Here is a 21,314-nt window from a genome sequence, read left to right on the forward strand (position 1 = left end):
AGCCACCCAGGCGCTCCAATTTTTAAAATTGTATCTCCTCGATAAACGGTCACCACCGTGCGGCCTCTGCAGGGACGAGGCACAGAGCGGTAGGGGCCCTGGGAACCCGGGGGACACGCTCCCTATCTTAGATGCCAAGTCGGTGCTGAGCAGGAACGTGGGACCAGTGTTCACATATTCAGGTTTTTAAAGAGAAATCATAATTCGAGGGTTTTAAAAAACAGGACGCTTCCGACCAGTTAAATGTTGACAACTAATTTTTTTTTAACTTTTTTAAACATTTTTACTTATTTCTGAGAGACAGAGAGAGACGGAGCACGAGGGAGGGAGGGGCAGAGAGAGAGCGAGAGGGAGACACAGAATCTGAAGCAGGCTCCAGGCTCCGAGCTGTCAGCACAGAGCCCGACGCGGGGCTCGAACCCACGGACCGTGAGATCACGACCTGAGCTGAAGTCGGAGGCTTAACCGCCTGAGCCCCCCAGGCTCCCCAACACCTATTTTTTAAAATACTTAAACGCTATGCAGGCCAGACAATATATCTGTGGTCAGCTCCACCTCAGGGGCTTCCAGATTGTGGCTTTTAAGCTATACAGTTGGCATTTGGGAGAGAGAGTTGAGCAAATGGGGAAGAAACCAGGGACTGTGCTGTGGGGAACATGAGCCTCCCCAGCTCCCCAGCTCACCTGTGGGTGTGCTCAGGGCTTAGAGAGGCCCTGGGTGTTTTTGCCACTGCAAGTCCGGTGGGCTCCCAGCTTCGTGGCAGCAAATGGAACCCGCACCTGCCATGGCTATTTCTGTTCATCACCTGGAAGTCATGAAGCAGCCGCTGAGGTTCTGATACTTTCCAGATGCCGCTTGGGGAAGGAGCCTGCGGCCTTCACCCCACCACGTCCGGTGGCCAGCTCCGCCCTCCCTGTAAAGATGTCCCGCACCTCAGAGCGTCTGAGTCCTGACCGGAGCAGGCATCTTGTTAGCACGTCCTAGATGCTTACCTTCCTATCAGGAAGTTACTCGGTTGCCTAATTTAGGTGGGTGCCTTTTGTACAATTAAATCTTTTTGCTTGGAGCTTCAGAGCAAGTGGAGGAAGGGTTACTTTTTTAGCTTTCCGACTCTTCTCCATCCCTCCAGGGGTTCTCAGAAACTGTCCTCAGGGACTTGGAAATTGTCCAGGCCTGGAGATTAGGAAGCCCTTCGCATGCTTATATCTTACCAAGACTTCCTTCAGTCCAGATGGGTAGTTTTCCACTTAACCCTCAACCCTGATCACCTTTGCATTATCTATTTCCGTTCCTGTTCTCGGTTCACTTTGGGCTGGGTGAAGGGGTTTAAAGGCAGACCATTTGAAAAGGGCTGACACCCTCGCTTTCACGCAGGCTTTGTTAACAGGTTTGAAGGACAATGTCATTTTCTTCTGTCTTTGTCACCCGCTTCTCATTGTAAAGAATAACCCCCAGACTGGCCGGCCTCGAGCTGCTCTTGAGAGATAACTTTGTGAGAAGATGGCAGGGGACCCTAAAAGACGTCTGGACATTACCCAGCGACATTGCAGACGGTTGTGAATATGTTTGGCAGTGTTCGCGCCCTGATTAGGAAGTGAGGAAGAGGCGTCTCGTCCTCCCTGGGTGGTGTTTCTTATCGGCTCTGGGCAGCAGAGCGAGGCTGTCACCAGCGAAGCCTGAAAAGAGGAGAGAGCAAATTAGCATCTGTACCAGCCACGCTCAGATCGACCCCGCCAAATATACTCTCCCCGCCAAAACACACACTCCACCAAAACATCCACACTTCACGAAGTGACGTTCCTCAATATATATATTATCATAAGTGCATTTTAACATCTACGAACACATATCTGTATTCCCTCCTACCCTCAAGCATCAGAGCACACGACACACTGAAGTATATACTCATTCAAATAGTTATGCTGCCCTCCCTATCCACACTGACACACACACACACACACACACACACACACACACACGTACCTATAAGAACTACACGCTGCACGGGGTGGGAGTGAGCTGATGTCATCCCCCTAGAATACCTCAGCCCAGCCTCTGCCAACAGATCGGCTTTGCTCAACCTCAGGGTTCCACGTGGGGTCAGGAAACTGAGAGGTAACCTTGGCAATCAAGCCAAGGCCTTGAAGGCCTAACAGGACACTGGGAAAGACAAGAGTCCTCAACAATGATCTGGCTGTTCCTGACTGGGGAATGAGCGGAGAGCAAGGCCTGTGTCAGGAACCCCCCCCAGACAAGCTGAGGCCTGAGGAGAGGGACCCCGTCCGGGGTGGGGGGGGGGGATTTGATCTGAGCAGGGCGGGGTGGGATGCTGTGTGTCACTCTACAGTAAGTCACATAGGTGCCCCGTGCAAGTGGGCATCCAGGACCAGGGGAGTCAGTGGGTCGGGATCACATGGCACCGAAGTTTCTGGTCCAGATGAGGCATAGACTGAGGTCCGCCCCCACCCCCACCACTACCTGCCCACTTGGCAATGGGTGGCGTCACAGGTTAGCACAGTGTATCAGGACATTTCATGTTCAAAATTCAACCCGAGGCCCTTGGGCGGAGAGGAAAGAAATGAATGAAGACGAAGAGGAGGAAGAAGAGGAGAGGGGGGAGGGAGGGACCCGCTGCCTTTATCCTAATGCTCAAATTACACCTGGACCATGCCAAGGAAAGAGAGGCAGCAGGCAACATGCAAAGGGAAGAAGTGAAATCTGGACTCTTGAGCTCGTAAGGATCCTGATCCTAGCAACTGAAGGGCAGCTTTGGAAATTTCAAAAAAAAAATTGGACTACTGTAATGTATTTGCCCTGATAAGAAGCTGATCGAGGGGGTGCCTGGGTGGCTGAGTGGCTCAGTTGTTAAGCGTCCAACTCTTGGTTTCGGCTCAGGTCATGATCCCGTGGTTTGTGGGAGCAAACCCCTCCTCGGGTTCCTTGCTGAGCGTGAAGCCTTCTTGGGATTCTCTCTCTCTCTCTCTCTCTCTCTCTCTCTCTCTCTCTCTCTCTCTCCCTCTGCCCCTCTCCCCCTCTTACCCCCTCTCTCTCAAAATAAATAAATACACTGAAAAAAAAAAAAGGAAACTGAGTGAGAATGCAAATCCTCAGTTGGTCCCAACTACACTGCACAGTGACTCGGAAACTTTGAACGTGGGATAACTCAGCCTCCTCTCCCTAGGCTTGTGAGTAGAAAGAAAAGAGACTAGGAAAGCCAGGGGAGTGTCTTCTGGTTCTTACCGATGCCCTACACAAGGTACGTCATCACCAACGAGGAGGCGAAGACACATCCTGAGCAATGCAGAACACTTCGCCTCATGTTGTCACACCGTCCTCTGGAATGACAGCACTAGAGAGATCAGGTGTCGCCCAGGCCAGAACTGTCCAAGGTCCACCACCAAGGAAGTCAGGGGAACGGGACAGGGAAGTCAGGGGAACTGACCACGGAACTGGGGACCATTCCCCTGTAACAACCGCCCAGGGACTCCATGGGCCAATGAAAAGCACACCATATTTGAAGTCAACAGATCTGGTCCTGGCTCTATTGAGAACTAGCTGTGTCACTTGGTGAGTGATACAAAAATCTACATAAGGACAGAGTTCTACTTCCTAAGGCAAAAAAAAAAAAAAAAAAAAAATCCCAAAACAACAAAACAAAACAAAAACAGGCGGTCTGTCTGTCTGTACTTTTTTTTTTTTTTTGCACCAGTTCTAGGTAAAAGCAAGGCCCAGAACACCCAGCCCCTGTCGAAGACACACCCAGGAAGATGTTAAGTAGTTTCAGATGCAGGTGCCGAACCACCCTGTCTATACTTTGACCCGTTCCCCTGCCTTCCTTGGCGGTGGACCTTGGACAGTTCTGGCCTGGGCGACACCTGGTCTCTCTAGATGTTTGTTGCAGCAGAGGTGATCCTGTTTCCATCCCCAGCCCTGTTTTCTGTAACACAGCGTTTCCCTCTCAGCGAGCAGAGGTGAGGGTTTCATTGGGCCCCATCCAGCTTCGGGGAGGAGCTGGCGAGGGGGCCATCTAAAGAGATGTGTTCCAGTGCGTCCTCACGGGCCACATGAAGCATTGGAGTAGAATATTTGAAATCTAAACTGCCCTGGACAAATGTAGGACAAATGAGTATAGTAACCTGTTTTCAAGCAGCCTGCAGACGGTTGTTGAGATAAGATGTCAACCTCTAAAAATACCCCTAATAACACCAAACCACAGATTATGAGTGCCACATAAATGGTATGGGTAACATTAATTCTGTAGTGGGGGAATGGTCGGTGCGGGTTTTGAGAGTGGGAGACCAAGCTTCAACCGGGCCTTCGGGAGTGTGGGGGTTTGGGAGAGGTGAGGAGGAGGCAGCGAGGTGTCCAGGGGAGAATGGCATGAGCCACAGTGCAGCAGAGCCCGGCACATTCAGGCATACCTGGAACGGGGGCTATGTTACAGGGCAGGGCTGGGGATCACGGGCAAAATGTTGGGGGCTCTGGGCTGCAGAGCCTGATGCTTAGAGAACAGCAAGGAGGATGAGCCTAGAGCACAAAGTGGCAGAAACCTAAAAAGGTGGGTGGGGCCAAATTCCGAAAGATCTTAATATTAGGCAAAGGAGTCCAGACGAATGGGGGTGGAGGGTGCCTGAGAATGATCTGAGCTAAAGAGCAAGCGAGTGCAGACCTGTTGGAATGCAGCCCTACTAACAGCAGGAAGGGTCATTTGGGGATGGCGTTTGACAAGTCTACTGCAATCATCTAGATATGAAGAAGCAACTGGTCTTGGGGCCAGATCTGAGGAGCCAAGTACAAGAAGTCAGAAGTGAGTGTGAGTTTTCAGGGCGGAGTGCCTGGGGAAGGGAAGGCATCTCTGGCAGCCATGGACATCAGGAAGGGAGCTGGAAAAGACCGTGGGCTTAGACTGACACTGAGCTGGTGGCTGGACACCCACGGGGCAGGAGAGAGCAGGTGGGGGGAGCAGCAGGATGAAAGGACACCAGGACAGACTATGCAGATTCGAAAGTCAGTTGTGAAAAAGTAAGCAGAGTGGACGACATGAATAGGGTTTCTGTGAGGAAGGCAAGTGGAGAGAACAGGGAGAGGAGGGAGGGGCCACAGAGAGGGAACAGGGGCAAGAAGGGGTCCAGGGCCGACACAGCAGGGGAAGGAGACTGAGAAGCCTGGTGCCAGGTGCCCCTGAAAAGGAGGAGAAACTGCTTCCTGAGGTGGTCAGCAGGGCCCAGAGTCCAAGGAAAGTAAGAATTTACAGAGGCCACTGGGTTTGACTCATTTAACAAATATATATGGGGCACCCACGTATGCCAGACTCCGGGATGTGGGTTCGAAGTTCTCTGCCCATCTAGTGGACATCTGCCCAGCGCCTGTGACCGGGCCAGGTCCTGACGGTCCTGCGTGTGGATCTCGGACACTGAGGCTGGGTTCTTTCCCGCAAGAGCCCATGTTTACAAAAGCTTCAATCCACAAGGAGGAAGGACATGAGGGAGGGCTGGGGGAAGAGGGGAGGAGGAGGAAAAGGGAGTGGCCAGGAAAATGTGTGCAGTTGAGAGCAGACCACTTATTCAAAAATTTTGGCATTCAAAGGAAGGCGAGACTAGAAAAATAACTTGCGGGGACAGAAAAGTCTTGCAACACTGCTCCCACCCTTCCCCCTCAAACAGGTAAGACTTGGATGCTAGCAGGCAAGAGAAAAGGCATCGGTGTAGAGGAAGGGCAGAACATGTTTGGGGGAGACGGGATTATTGCCTAAGTAAATACAAGACTTGGTCCACATTTCCGAAGAGCCGAGAGAAACCTATTTAACAAACAGGGCAAAGCGGTTAAAAGGTGACAAAGCGTCCGAGTGATTCGTTCTGACCGTGGGCGTTGGAAAATGTGGGAGCCAGAAAAGGGGCCGCGTGGGAGAGAGAGGTGTTATCAGCGGAGGCTTCTTGGAGGAGGTGGCCGGTGACCTAAATCTGGAAGGACCGGCGGAGAGGAGAGGAGGTCCAGGCATCCTGGCCGCGAACTGGACGCAGCACTCCTCCGCCCAGAGGCTTCGGCCCCTCCCCGGCTCCCCTTTTCTCCCGGCGCCTCCCTCGGCCCGCAAGCCCGGCTCAGGTTCCCAGCACTGACGTCAGCGGGCGATGACCTCAGCGCAGGGGAGGTGGCGGGGGCGGTGGCGGGGGCGGGGGCAGGGGCTAGCGGCCTCGCGGCCCCGGGAGCGCGCGGGGCGGGGCCGGGAGGGCGTCAGGCCACGCCCCCATCCGCTAGCAGTAGCCAATGGGCGCCGGCGCGGGCTCCCCCGCCTCTCGGAATAGTATGAAAGGCGCGTCCCGGGTAAAGTCCCCGCAGAGCCCGAGCAGCGGCCGAGCGCACGGAGGAAGCTTGAGAAGCGGCACGTCCCACCGGACACTTGCCTCTCGCTGCTCCCCGCCGCTGCCACCGCCTCCTGAGCCGAGCAAGACATGAGCCAGGCCCGCTGGACCGGGAAGAGAACAGACATGCTTCCGGAGATCGCCGCCGCCGTGGGCTTCCTCTCCAGCCTCCTGAGGACCCGGGGCTGCGTGAGCGAACAGAGACTAAAGGTTTTCAGCGGCGCTCTCCAGGAGGCACTAACAGGTGAGCACACGCCGAGGATCCTGGCGTCCGTCGACCCCTGCCGCTGGGGCTCGGCTCCCCTTCCTGCCTTGGTCGTTTCCCTCTGCTCCCAGAGCAGGGCTCCGCTCACGAGCAGCTCCGGGACTCGGTTTCCTCCAGCCCCCGGGGCAACCCGCAGTCCCCGCAGTCCCCTGGGTCTGCGCTCGGGTCTCGGCCCGTGTCCGCTCCGGTAGGGTGCGTTCGAAGGCGCAGACCCTGGCCCTGGAGTGTGAGCCGAGTCGCGGCTTTTGCCCCGGGAGAGGAGGCACCTGCGGGCCTGAGCGCGAGCTCGTTGCCCTTACTGAGACTCTCCAGGGCGCCACGGACGACCCAGCCCGGCCAGCCAAGGGGTCATTATGGGAGAAGAAGGCGCAGTTGAGCCTTCTTAACAACTTGGGAGTCTCGGCCGTGGTTCTTCCGGCAGTGCGGGGCTGCGCTGTGCCCGGGCCGATCGTTGATTCGTTCGAAGTTGGAATCCCGGCCCCCTTTGTATGCTTGGCCCCCCTGAGCCATCTGCCACCCATTACGGTCCCGAGAAAGCCTTGTAGGTCGTAACTGCGCTCTGCTGGCTTGTGTGTTGGGGGCGGGGGCGGTGTGAAAAGGGCGGTGGACAAGAGATAACCAGCCGCTGCCAGACTTACCTCCCAGCTGTTTTCCAGCCGGTTGGCCGACGGTGTTGGGCAGCGATAGCCATCTCCAAACGTGCCCACACAGATCCTGCCTTCTGAGGAGCAACATATGTTTCATCAAAACCAACCCGATTTCGACTCCCTTAGCCACTGCTCAGGGGCTCTGGCTTTTGAAGGAGGCAGAGGGAGCCTCTAGGGCTCAGAGTGGGGGACACAATGAGTCGCTGTGGATCTGACAATGGTGGCAGCCTTCCTGGCCTCCAACTTCAGCCAGTAGGTCTCCAGCGGCCCTGTCTGGACATGCCCTCCCCAGTCTCACCCCTCCTCCTTAAACTGGGGTGTGCCAAAAGCACTGGCTACTTGGGACTGCCTCAGAGCTATGGGACTCCCTCCCAACACACACACATCCTCCTCCTAGTGGGGGGGGGGGTTCCAGATTCCATACAATTATCTCTGCTACAGCGACAGGAGGGTCTCAGGGAGGTCCTGGAACTCATGAGAAACTACATTGCTTACTTAAAATCTCTGGGTTCCTGCCTCTCCTCCTGTCCCTTCATCCCCTTCCCCCACAGCCCAGCTGCTCTAACCAGGGCATCTCCCTCTTGTCTCTCCACAGAGCACTACAAACACCACTGGTTTCCTGAGAAGCCGTCCAAGGGCTCCGGCTACCGCTGCATCCGTATCAACCACAAGATGGACCCCATCATCAGCAAGGTGGCCAGCCAGATCGGACTCAGCCAGCCCCAGCTGCACCAGCTGCTGCCCAGTGAGCTGACCCTGTGGGTGGACCCCTACGAGGTGTCCTACCGCATTGGGGAGGATGGCTCCATCTGCGTCCTGTACGAGGAGGCCCCGGTGGCAGCCTCCTATGGGCTCCTCACCTGCAAGAACCAAATGATGCTGGGCCGGAGCAGCCCCTCGAAGAACTACGTGATGGCGGTCTCCAGTTAGATCCCCCGCCAGCCCCACCAGGCACTCTACTGTACTCGTTCTGTCGTGACAACAGGCCGCTGCATACCTCAACCTGGGGAACTGTATTTTAAATGAAGAGCTATTTATATATATATATATAAATATATTATTTTTTTTAAGAAAAGGGGAGAAAAAAAAAAACCAAAAGATTTTTTTTAAAGAAAAATCCTTAAAGGGAGCTGCTTGGAAGTGGCCTCCCCAGGTGCCTTCGGAGAGAACTGTTGTGCGCTTGAGTCCGGGAACCAGCGTGTCTGCCTACGGGAGGGGGGAGTACGGAAGGGGGGGGGGCGCTGGCTTGAGGTGAGGTGGGAGAAGCTTGGCTGGCACCCCAAGAAGATGGGGGAGGGAGCAAGCAAGGTTAGCAACTGTGAAAGAGAGGTCAGGATCTGCCTTGCGGGGAGAAGAGGGGCTGAGCTCAAACCTCTCCCTCTCCGGAACGGGACACCTGTATCCCCTGGCCCCTCTCTTACTCAGGGGCATTCAAGCCTGGACTTAAGTTATACTATGTTGCCTAATCGTCTTTCATGTTTCTGATGAGATCCAGGGCAGAGAGTGAAAAGTCCTCTCCTGATTGCTTCTGCCCTAAGCAGCTTTTCTTGAAATCATGACTTGTTTCTGATTCTATGCTCAGGGGCCTGGTAGATGTTGCTTCCCAGCCAGGAAACAAAAGCTTTTTGTTTTGTGGGGGTCGGGGGAGTAAGGCAGGAGTTAGAGGTTATCGGGGTTGGGGCCGAAGGGAACTCTGCACGAAACCTTTGCTTTGCTGTGTGCTGCTCTGTGTGTGAGTATATGTGGTGATTAAGTTGGGGGTGATTTGCAATGGAATTTTGGGACCCAAAGAGTATCCACTGGGGATGTGTTTTGTTTTGTTTTTGTTTGTTTGTTTTTTGGGGTTTTTTGGCCAAAACCCGTCTATCTGGAATCACAGGAACGTCCTGATGCTGCTGCTGCCGCCACTATCCCTTCAAGAGTTGGCTCAAAAGCTACAGGGAACTCTAGGTTCTTTACTACTGCCTTCTTTTTAAAAGCACAACACTCCTCCCTGACTCTCCCGTTCTTCTCCCCTTCTGGTTGGGTCACAGAGCTACCCAGTTTTCCAGAACAAGAGCTCTCGACTCATTGTGCAATATGGCCTCCTGGGTCCCAGGAGAGTCTGAAGGAGACCCAGCTCTCAGAACCTCCTGGTGCCCCGGAGGGCTTCGGGAACTATCCCTCCGTCCTCGGGACTCTGGCTGGCTGGTCGGCCTCGCAGGTGTTCCTTGGCCGAATGGGAACTCCCCGACTTCTGCAGGACTACTTGGTATTCTTGTAGGGCTGACACTAAAAGCCAAAATCCTGGGCATTATTTTCTCCCTGGTGCTCAGAGCACCTGTGGGGAAGTTGCTGTCTCTCAGTACAACCCAGATTTGTCTGTAGACTTGTGCAATATTTACCGTGCTGGGTCGGAGCCAGTGGAAATCTATACTGGGAAGAAATCGCCTTCCTTCGGTTTTTCAGTGACATTAGTGAGGGGGTCCTCAGAAGGCCTTGAGTTTCCCAAACTCAAAATCACTTTAGAAGGACGTAGCTAGAGCGTCCGGTCTACCTGGCTACCCTCCTGTCCAGCCCACCAGGCTGTCGCCCCTTAGTGAGGAAACTTTCTTCCTTGCCCGAGGGTCCCCCACTCCACAGCCCGTCCCCTTCCCTGAATTTCTTAACCACTCACTTCTGATTCAAAGGTGCTATTTACCAAACACTGTCCCTACCCAGTCCTGCCAGTCCTGCCTCCTTTTCAACTCTAGACTCCAAGCTGCCTTCCCAGACCCTGCTTCCAGCCTTTATTGCTTTAAAGCTAACTTCAGACCCACAGACCCAAGAGCTCATTTTCTGGCCTGTGGGTTGAGACAAAGCTGTGAATCACTCACTGGATGTGGCATTGTTGCATCCTGTCCGCAAACAGATCCCTGCCTTTTTAAAAAAGAAGCAGCCTCATGGTCTCCTGCTTAATCTTTTCTCTCTTCTCTCTCTCTCTCTCTGTTTCTTTCTTCTTATTTTTTTTTTTTTATAATGTTCACTTTAAAAAACAGCAAAACACCCAGAGCTGGACTGTTGAGCAGGCCTGTCTCTCCTATTAGGTAAAAAGAAATAATAGTAGCACGTTGGTAAGCTATTCTGACAGAAAAGACAAAGGTTACTAATTGTATAATAGTGTTTTTATATGGAAGAATGTACAGCTTTATGGACAAATGTACGCGCTTCTTTTTTCTTTTTTCTTTTTTTTTGGTTACTTTAATAAAAATGTAGCAGATGAAGCCGTGTGGTGTAGAGAAGCCAACATCCTCAACTCACTAAGTGTTTTCTTCCGATGCAAATCCTTTCTTGGTGTCTCATGGTATTTCTCTTCAGTTACACTCAGAAGACCTGTAGCAGGTGGCTGGTGTAAAAGAAAAATCTTATTATGTGACAGAGAGCCAAGAAGTACTCCTTACCTCATTCCTTAGTGCGCATTCTCACTTCCCCGTGAAAATGCTGGACGGGACGGGGTTCTAGACTGAGCACTCTTTAGCCGGGTCTCACGCATCCTGCCCTCGCTAGGCCTCAGCTGTGTTCCCTTGTTTGTTTGTTCAGCAAGCATGTACCGTCAGTCAGTGCGAGGCATGGAACACATGACAAATGATTAAGGCTCACAGCCTGAGTCTCAGACTGAGATGGTGAGAAGGGGGCACGGAACCCCTTGCCACGCCGGGGCAGAGTTGTTGGAAAGTTCCTGGCACAGGCTCTCTTGTCATCTCTGGGACTGCCATTGGGTACCCACCATTTTTTTTTTTTTTTAAGTTTATTTTTGAGAGAGAGACAGAGTGCGAGCAGGGGAGGGGTAGAGAGAGGGAGACACAGAATCCGAAGCAGGTTCCAGGCTCCGAGCTGTCAGCCCAGAGCCCGACGCGGGGCTCCACCTCGCCAGCCGCGAGATCATGACTTGAGCCCAAATCAAGAAATCAGACCTTTGATGAAGCCACCCAGGTGCCCCAGTACCCACCATTCTTATTAGACAAGAGCAGTTGGGCCTCAGGATCTGGGCCCTGGAACTGAATGTATAATGGACAGCCAAGGCTACCAGTCAGCTAAAGAGTAGCTACTCCCAACAGCAAAGATTTGAGAGCCAAAGGTTACCAATTTATTACTCCCTTTGTATGGATAGGATATATGTGAGGAAATAAGAACAGTCTTTATCATCCCCGACTCTTGGGTTCGGTCCATGAGGTTTTGACACAGGCTTCCGCACCCCACCCCCCACCTGCTGTCTCAGCAATTTCCGCTGAGGTCACAAGTACATCACTGACCTGGGCTAGTTTTTTTCTTGGCCAGAGGTGGGCTGCACTTAAACCACATTTTAAGCACATTGATTCGTGAACAGAACCATCCCTCACCAAGGTACACGCTTCATTTCATGCCTCCATGACCCTCATGAACAAACATGCGGTTTGACCTGGGCGTCCTAGGTGGTCGGTAGGCCAGAGAGGCTGTGTGTGGTGCATTTGGGAGGGTAGCGGAGGCCGGAAATGGGGCTGCGGGAAGCCGGCTCATCTGTATCACAAACAGAATTAATTACAGGGACACTTGTGTCAAGAGGTCATTTGAAGGAATGGCCCCGTTTTCATTTGTAGCTTCTAGCACAAACGTCCTAGGCACTCATTTGTAAGGACCCGCCTTTTGGGATGTAAGGATGGAGTTAGGGTTGAATTTTTGCCCTTCCTGGCGTGCTATTCTTACCAGCACCTACCTTCTTCTTTCCTAAGAGGCTCCACTCATTGTTTTTCATATTGTTTAGTAAAAAGCCTGAAAGGGAGGGTTATCGGAGGCCAAGGGGACATCATCACCCACCTCTGTCTCCGAGCGGGGGAGACGGCCGCATAGCAGATTGATTTGGGGATTGTTCTCGGCTCCTGGTAGAAAAACAGTCCCTCAATTTACATGGGAGTGTTCTGTGTTGCTTACTTTAGATCTGGCCAATTTCAGTAGCGGTGGGGACTACCCCTTGGCCAGCTGGGGGTACAGGGGCTGTAGGCAGGAACAGTTTGGGTAGCAGCTGGTGGTTTTCACGTGTCCCGGGACCGGGCATTGGGTGGTTGGTCCATTCTGCTCCCAGCTTCCCCACTTGGTACACTGCGCCAGCCAGGGAGACCTGGGCTCCGTCAGCTATTTCTGGATGATAACACGCTGTCCAGAGAGTGTAGACGTGGCCTGGGAGCTACAGATTAAGAGCCCATCCCAGTTCCTGATAAGAAGGTTTGGGTGGGGGACACCTTGATGTTTCAACCAGCAAGCCCAGGGGGAAGAAACGCTCCTCTGTGAGTCTGACATCGGCCCCATAGTGGCCTTCCGGGAGCACAGATAGCGAGGACTCCTGGCTTCCAGGCCAGTACTGGCACTGAGGCCCAGCAAAGCAGGATGCAGAAGTTCTGGGCTGGGAGGGAGAATATATGGGTTGTAGCCCAGGTCCTTCCTAACCAGCTGTGGGAGTTTGGCCAAGCCCCTCAATTTTCCTGTCTCAGAAATGAGGGAGTTGGATGAAATGACCTCTGTTCCTTTCTTCAGCTTTTGATTCTAAATCATCTCCATTATCCTGGCAGTCACTGGAGGGCAAATTAGGACAATTATTATCATTATCTTCAATTAGTTGAACTGGAAGGTCATTTGGGTTGGGAAGTGAAGTAAATAGTCTTCCCTTGCTTGAGTCCGACTCCTGCTGGGTAAAGTTTCCACTTCCAAGCCCAGTGGGGCAGGGCTGCAAACAGGTTAGCAGCTCAGGCAGGCCCTGGAGTTAGGCTGCCTGGGGGTCTGATCTCCTCTCTCCCACCTACTTCCTGTGTGCAATCTGGAACAAGTTACTTCAACCAGGCCTCATTTCCCCATTTGTAAAATGGGACTAAGAATACAACCCATCTTGGAGCACCTGCGTGGCTCACTCAGTTAAGCTCTGACTCTTGATTTCAGCTCAGGTCAAGAGCTCATGGTTTGTGAGATCACGCCCCGAATTGGGCTCTGCAGCTGACAGCATGGAGCCTGCTCGGGATTCATTCTCTCTCTCTCTTTCTCTCTCTCTCTGTCTCTCTCTCTCTCTCTCTCACACACGCACAATAAATAAATTAATTAAAAAAAAAAAAGAATAGAACCCATCTGAAAATGTTAAGGAGGTTGAAATGAGATCTAAACCACTTGGCATAGCGCTTTGCATATTTAAGTATGCAAAAAATGAAAATTCTAGTTTTAAGTAGAAGCTAATCTGAATTGGTCCTGAGCTGAATAAGGACACTGACATTCTGGTAACTGGGAGGAAACCATTATTTAAGTATTAGTCCCACTAGTGCCTCCGAGAATGGCCATAGCGAAGAACATCCAAGCAGCCTTCGGCCTCCCCATCGAAAGATGATTTTCAATCCTTTGCTTGAAAGTCTTTACAGTCCAGGGGCACCTGGCTGGCTCAGTCAGTAGAGCATATGACTCTTGATCTCAGAGTCATGAGTTCAAGCCCCGTGTTGGGTGTGGAGCCTACTTAAAATCAAATCAAAACAAAACCAAGAAAAATTCTTCACAGTCCAAAGAGCCCTTCCCGGCATCACCTAGCCTGTAGTAGGTACTCTGTAGGTACCTGCAGAATGAATGAATGCACTCATGTCTGATCTTGGCCATTCTGGCTGAAATGTACCATGTGCCCCCCAGACATCCGATCTCATTGGCTGGAGGGGAGCTTTGACCTCTTGGCTCCATGGTCTGCTTGTAAATTAATACCAAACTGGGCTATGTGCCCATTCACAGGCAGAGTGGGTGGGGAACGGATTTTCCAATACCGACCTTGCTTACCTCCTTCCCGCCCACCTGTGGAATCATGCGGAATCACGTTCTCCCTTCCAGGAAGAGAGAGAAACGGGGAAGCTGGGAAGGGCAAGCCTGGTGAGTTCTGGAGAGTTCTGGCTTTCTCTCTGCACCACTCCTTTGCAGAGCTGGTATGAAAAACATTTGAACTCAGTTTAAGAGGCTACCAGGGCCCTGGATAATGATCTTGTACAAACAAGCCTTGCCCAGATGTGTTGCCTGTCCTTCCCCCGGCTTCGATCCCCTCCAAGGATTATACTAGAGGCAACTTGCCCACCCTCAACCGGTGCCCATTAACTCATGCCTGGGACTGCAGCCTCTGGGCCTTTGCTCAATGCTCTGCCCCCTCCTGCCTACCCACTTTTGTCTGGTTAACTCTGGTCTCTCAAGATTCAGACCTTCTCTTCCAGCTTTGCAGTGACACTGTTCCTTCCCACGTTACTCAGTCTTTTCTTCTGTCCTAGTCCTTATAACCCCGATTTTTTTTTTTTTAAACAAGGATTTTGTTTTTAAGTTTATTTTGAGAGTGACGGCAGGGAGAGAATCCCAATCAGGCTCTGCACTGTCAGCACAGAGCCCGACGCAGGGCTCAAACCCACAAACCATGAGATCATGATGGGAGCTGAAATCAAGAGTCAGATGCTCAACTAACTGAGCTGCCCAGGCACCCCCTTATAACGCTGAATTTACAGTAGAATGTAAGCCAGGGACTTTACCTGAGCAGTGTTTGGTGTTGAATAGGTGTTAGTGAATATTGGCCGAACAGATGGGTCTCAAAGTTGCCAAGAGTAGAGGCTAATAGATGAAAGGAATTTAGGTAAGGAGTAGAAGAAAAAAAAATCAAGTTCATTCAGGGTTTGCCAGTGAGGGGTCCCAGCTCAGAAGAGCTAACCTGTGACTGCACCTTTTTTTTTTTCTTTTTAAAGCTACTTATTCATTTTGAGAGAGAGAGAGAGAGAGAGAGAGAGAACAAGCAGGGGAAGGGCAGAGAGAAAGGGAGCTGTCAGTGCGGAGCCTGACCGAGCCCGACACGGACTCGAACCCACAACCCGTGAGATCATGACCCATGAGATCATGACCTCAGCCAAAATCAAGAGTCTGACGTTTAACTGACTGAGCCACCCAGGTGCCCCTGTGATTGCACCTTCTTAAGAAAACAGTCCTTTGAATCTTACAGGCTCTTAGGTCTTTAAGCACCTGCTATTGAAACGTAAATGTTACTTAGAGAGGGGTGGACACATTTTAAATCATAATGTGGGGGAACCTTAGTTATCAATTAACTCCCTAAATGGGTTTACCCAGACGGTAATCACACCTGGAGAGAAGGCTGGGCTACGTGTGGGGAAGGAATTCTGACCAAGGTAGCTGGAGAGAGAAAATAGACTCTCTGTCTGTGATCCTGTCCACAGAAATCCTTCCCAATGTCGACTCTGGAGGTCAGCGGCCTGGTGGTAGAAACACCCATGGGCTTAGGAGTTGGGAAGTAGGAGCCCTAGCTTCGGGTCTGACAATAACTAGTACCAGATTCGTCTCTGACATCTTAGACTAGTCCCTCCTCCCTCCTGAGCCTCAGTTTTCTCATCCGTAAAATGAGCCACTTGTGCTAAATCACCTCTCACCATTCTATTTCCATTTCCATACAGGACAGGGGAAATCCCTGATTCTTCTTTTCCATTTAGGCCAGTGCAGAGCCCTGGTCCTGCTCCATCGTATGGAAATAACACACAACAGCCTTCTATCTGCCTCCCTACCCAGGCTGGCCAGCAGCCTGGGCAACCACAAACTTCGTTTTCATCATATTCCTTTCCCGCTGCCTCTCCTGGCCATTCTGAATGTCTAAGATGGGAATACAAGGCGCTCCCGAACTTTCCAACCCCAGACTCCCTGTGCAATGGCCTAACCATTCCAGGATACCCCACCTTCACAACTCTCTCCTGTTCACTTTTCTTTGCCGTCATGACCACATCTGCAAGACTCCCTACTCTGCCAATTATCACGGCCCCAAACCACTTGTCAAAGTATTTTGACATGCTTTCTTCTAGGACACGAGCACCTACTGGGTGCCGAACACCAATGTGGCCAGGCACTCTGCCTGCTGCCTTACACGCAGCCTCTCTCGCACGATCTCCATGAGCACACTCTGAGAGATGGTCGCCTCAAGCTCATAGATGAAGGAGGCAAAGCACCAGTGACTGGAGGGGGAGGTGGTGGAAACAGATTTAAAATCTGGACGTGTCTGTCTCCAGAGTCCACGCTTTTTCCTTCCCCTGTTGCCTCCTCAGGATGCCTTCCCTGAATAATTCTGCTTGCGTTCTTTAAAAACATTCTGACCTCAAGGCTTTTCAATGTTTGTACATATGGTTTAAAACTGCTTACCCCCTCATACTACATTCCTTATTCCAGCGCCTCTTAAATGATGTATACACATCATTTATCACTGTTTACGTGTTCATAACAAACACAGTCAGCACGTCTTCACGTGTCACTTTTGGTCGATGTCTGGAGGCTCTGCAAGCTCGCGTCCCCTCTCCCACGATTACCACACACGCCTCCATAGAAGGATCCCTTGTCTTCTGTTTTTCACACCCTCGTGTGCTGCCCACGACTTGGCGTGCGACAGTCTGACGCGAGTACCCTGGCTGTTGAATGAAAAGCTATGGTTGAGTAAACTGTGGTGTACCCCCAAGAGGCTGTGGGGCAAGTGCCCTCCTCTCATGGCCCCCTTCCAATCTTCCCACTCCAGACCCAGAAAGGAAAGTGCCCTATCAGGGGGTTTCCTAAGAGGGGGTGAGGGAGCCCTGTGGGCTGCTGCTGCTACATACATACAAAGTTTCCAGCACATGGTTTATGCAACCCCCAGACATGCTCTTGGGCAGATGCTGATGGTAGGGTGTCATTGACTCTCCTCAGTCAAGTCTGTTCCACCCAGAACCACAACCACTTGAAGTACTAAACGACAAGTAAGCAGATGTGGATGTAGATCTAGATAAATAAGTTTGGAAATAAATGGAGACTTCTCTTTGGAATAGACTTTGACATAACATGGGCGGCTACCTTGGTTAAGGATTCTGTCTTCACTCCTGGACATTGGGTTTAAATTTACATCGTCTAGGGGCGCCTGGGCGGCTCAGTCGGTTAAGCATCGGGTTCTTGATCTTGGCTCAGGTCATGATCTCCTGGTTTGTGAGATCGCCGTGAGATCTGACAGCGCAGAGCCTGCTTAGGATTCTCTCTCTCCCTCTCTCTCTCTGCCCCCGCCCCGCTCACAGGTGCAAGCTCTCTCTCTTGCTCTCTCTCAAAATAAATAAATAAACTTAAAGAAGTAAATAAATTAGTAAGTTTACTTGCTCCAAAGAGGATCAGACTCTCTGGCTGAGAATGAGGAGGGCCACAGAAGGGAGGAGAGGGGCAGAGGGAAAGCCCTCTGAGCAGTCTTTACGGGTATTTGTGCCCTTGTGCTAGGAAAGCTGGCACAGGAAGGGATGATCCCTTTACTGGCGGAGGGAGGGTGCCAGGGATGGTGCATTTGAGCAACTCAGCGACTAGGTCTCAGCAGCTGGCGGGGGGCCAAGAGAAATGCGATTAAGCCCCGGGCGCCCACCCACAGCTCCTCACCAGCCTAATTCCTCCTGCAAACCCTTTCTTCTTTCCTGCGGGTCCCCTTGCCAGCTGCCCTCTCCTCCAGGTGTTTCCTGTGCGCTCTTTGTTTGCTGGCTGGGTGGCTGCAGGCGGGAGAGGAGTCTGTTTTGGCCTCCTGTTAGCCAATGGCAGCCGGCCTAGGGGGGGCCGGGCGCTCCTGTATCTGGGGAGAACCGACCGCAAGCGGCAGCTTCCTCCCAACACCTGCCTTTCTGAGAGTCTGTAAACAGTGACAGGCCCAGGAAGGCTTCCTCGGCAGAGCAGGGCAGGGACTTCTGTTGGGTCAGAACAAAGGGGGTCATTGCACAAATGAAATGTCCAGAAGCTCTCCACCCCAGAGGACGGGTCAAGGCCTACAATGTGGGTCACCCCAGGAACCTCAGGGCAAAGGCCCCGTTGCCCTGGACTCTAATTCCTACAGGTAAGAGGCAGAGTTGAGCTCAAACCCAGGACTGGCTGAATAAACAGAGGAGAAACAACAAGAAAAATGAAGGCAAAACTGGACCCAGGACTTCTAATTCTTCCTGTCACCCAGTGACACCCAGGTCACCAGTGTCCTGGTCTTCTGGATTCGAGGGACTTCTACACCAAGCCCCAGTTCACAGTGCAGATAGTTAGTCAAAAAATATTCTTATATTTTTTGGAGTGGAATCTCACTCCTACACATTTTTTTTTTTTAATGTTTATTCATTTTTGAGAGAGAGAGCATGAGCAGGGGAGGGGCAGAGAGAGAGGAAGACACAGAATCCAAAGCAGGCTGCAGGCTCCGAGCCATCAGCACAGAGCCCGACGTGAGGCTCGAACCCATGAGATCATGACCTGAGCAGAAGGGGGACGCTTAACCGGCAGAGCTCCCAGGCGCCCCGTGTTTATGTATCGCATTTCGAATGGAATATAAGGCCCTAGAGATCACCTGGGATATTGCTCATCATCTCCCAGAGCATCTGGAGGTGCCTGGGTATGAATTTGACAGCAAGAGAGCTGGGGGACCAGGTAGTGTAGGCTAGACGCTCCAGTGACCAACCCCTCCTCTGCCTTTTGTGTCTTTCCTGTTGGAGAGCTCTCGATCCAGTAGAGACAGACCAGCCAAATGCATTGCTTCACCCCTGCTGCAAAACACAGGAACTCCTTGTATCCATTGTGACCCACTTCCTCTCTCACCCGGCCCTGTCAGGGCGGAGGCCCAGGCCCCAGTGGCTTCTCTTGTTTGCACAAAAGGAAAATCATCTACCTGTCATCGTCACTGCTTGACCAACAGACTTCTCCCATGTCACCTCCTGGGGGTGGAGGGGAACGGAACACTGACCGTGTTGTGGGGTGAGATTCAAAGACGCAAGGGCGGAACAGGATGTAGGAGCGCTTGTTAGAATTGTAGTGCTATCTGAATGTGGGGGATTAAAATGGATCAATTGCGGCCTTGGAGTCCAGGGTCTGAAGTCTAGCACAGGGCCAGCTGCACACGACACCTTGAAAGACCTTTTTCTGGTCCAGTTTTCTGTCTGCCCTTTTATGCCTGGAGATGGGTCCTTGTGAGGAAGGAGCACAGGGTTGGGGGAAGGCAGAGATGAGGATATAGGGTTTTTGGCCTCAGGGCGTTGCCAGTCCAAAGGAGGTGATGGGATAATTGCACATGAGAGAACAGAAAATACTGACGGCATGGATTAAATGCAAACAAATGGAAATTACACAGAAGGATACATTACACATAAGTTAGTGCCCAGATGGTTGTTAGACAAATGGAAGTGATCAAAGATGGGTGAGGTTAGTTTGAGCAAGGGTTGGGAAAGAGAGATGTTTTGAGAAATGCCTTTACTATCTTATGCCAGAGAGAAAAAACCCAAACCAGCCGAGCAGAGTCACCTTGGCCAACACAAACAACAGGAGGTCAGGTGGGTGGACGGAAGAGAGGGCATGAAGCCAGGTAGGAGGGGAGTCCAGAGCTCTGCTCTCTACCTCCTGCCCCCCAACCCAGCCCCCTAGCACCACCAGCTCAGCCTTTCTGCAGAAAATGCAACTTGCGGGGGGGGGGGGGGGGGGGGGGGGGCGTCAGGTTAGCCCAGAGGCAAGCCTATGGCCTTGGAATCATAACTTTGCATATGCTACACCTTTTTTATTGTTTTAAGACACAAGGGAGGGGCACCTGGGTGGCTCAGTCAGTTAAGTGTCCAACTTCAGCTCAGGTAATGATCTCGAGGTACGTGAGTTCGAGCTCTGCATTGGGCTCTGTGCTGACTGTGCAGAGCCTGGAGCCCGCTTCGGATTCTGTGTCTCCCCCTCTCTCTGCCCCTCCCCCACTCATGCTCTATCTCTCTCTATCTGTCAAAAATAAATAAACATTAAAAAAATTTAAAAAAAAAGACACAGGGGATCTTCCCTTTTATTCTGTATTTATTGAGATCTCTTAGCCCCTTATCTTAGAGTTCCCAATCAGGCTGGGCTGAAATTGGAAGGCAGAGAGAGAAGGGAGACAATAATCGGAGATTCAGGAGACTGGTGGGGGGAGAGGGGAGGGGAAGCAGGGGGAACCTCCAACCTTATTGCATAAAAAAAGATCTTTCCCTGCCTTAGACCTTTCTGCTTTCAGTTGCCTCACAGAAGAGTAGATATGAAGTACTTTGAAAACGTTCAAAGTGCCAAGCCCACTCTACCTCCTGGGGGGCATGGGTGTGGGGAAATGCAGAGTAAAGCCTCATATATGCCCAGCCTCTTCTGTTCGTAGAACGTGGGCTTGCATATGTGCTTATTCTCCACAGTGTTGGAGGCAGGGGCAGCCGGGCCATGCCTTTACCCCCAGTTGACAGAGAGGAAACTGGGATTCCGTCAGCCCAGAATTACCCACCAACCAGAGGGTGAGCTGAGACCAGAGCCGGGTCCCCTGATTCCTGGTCCACTCCTCTCCACTAGCCTCTGACGTTTGAAGGCACGTGTGGATTATTTTGATGGGATCCCATTCTAGAACAACTCAAACTTGATCATCAATGGCAGAGGACCCAGATCCCGCTGTTCTCCACCTCTCTCCAAAGCCTTGGATTTTCTTTTAACTCTGTTTCTGAAAAGTCGAAACAATGCCCAGGCGGGGGATTTGGCCTAATGAAAGCCTCAAAGTGCAGAGCCCCAAACTACCATGGCATAGCACTGCTGCCCCAAAGTGATGTCTCCCTTCCCAGGGCCCCTGGTTCCGCACAGAATGGGCCAGAAGCTGAGGAGGAGCATGGGGGCAGAGCCTCCCCGAAGGAGGACAGATGGGCAGGCTGGCCCCAGCGCCAGGGCTTTGAACAACCTTTTTGTTTTCCAGCCAAACATCCAGTCTCAGTCCCCCCCAACCTCCTGCTCCCCTGGCAGCTCCCGCCCCATCCCCCCCCCCCCCAGCCAACTTGTGTATTTGGGCTGGAGCTGATGTGCTCTGGAGGGAGGAGGGCTGTTCTTTATGACTGGGAGCCGATGAAAGAAGGCTGGCAACTGTTGCCATCTGTCTCGTGGGGACGTCACCAGGGAGGTTCTCGCCCATTCACTCCTTCACGCACCACTGGGCTTGGGCCTTTTGTTTGGTTGGCTGGCGGTGGGGGGGCTTCTGCTGGGCAGTGAAGGGAGGCAGCGGGG

The 21,314-nt window shown here is 52.1% G+C and overlaps 1 protein-coding gene across 1 annotated transcript; it reads left to right on the forward strand.

Moving 5' to 3' along the window:
- The first annotated feature begins 6,327 nt into the window (after positions 1–6,327).
- On the forward strand, positions 6,328–10,513 carry BTG2 (BTG anti-proliferation factor 2). The gene is made up of 2 exons (XM_042925472.1): positions 6,328–6,603; positions 7,867–10,513. Exons 1-2 carry the CDS (start codon positions 6,450–6,452, stop codon positions 8,199–8,201), a joined length of 489 nt encoding a protein of 162 aa, XP_042781406.1. The 5' UTR covers positions 6,328–6,449; the 3' UTR covers positions 8,202–10,513.
- Positions 10,514–21,314: the final 10,801 nt, after the last annotated feature.

Source organism: Panthera leo, chromosome F3, assembly GCF_018350215.1.
Source record: "Panthera leo isolate Ple1 chromosome F3, P.leo_Ple1_pat1.1, whole genome shotgun sequence".
In the NCBI taxonomy this organism is placed as follows: domain Eukaryota; kingdom Metazoa; phylum Chordata; class Mammalia; order Carnivora; family Felidae; genus Panthera; species Panthera leo.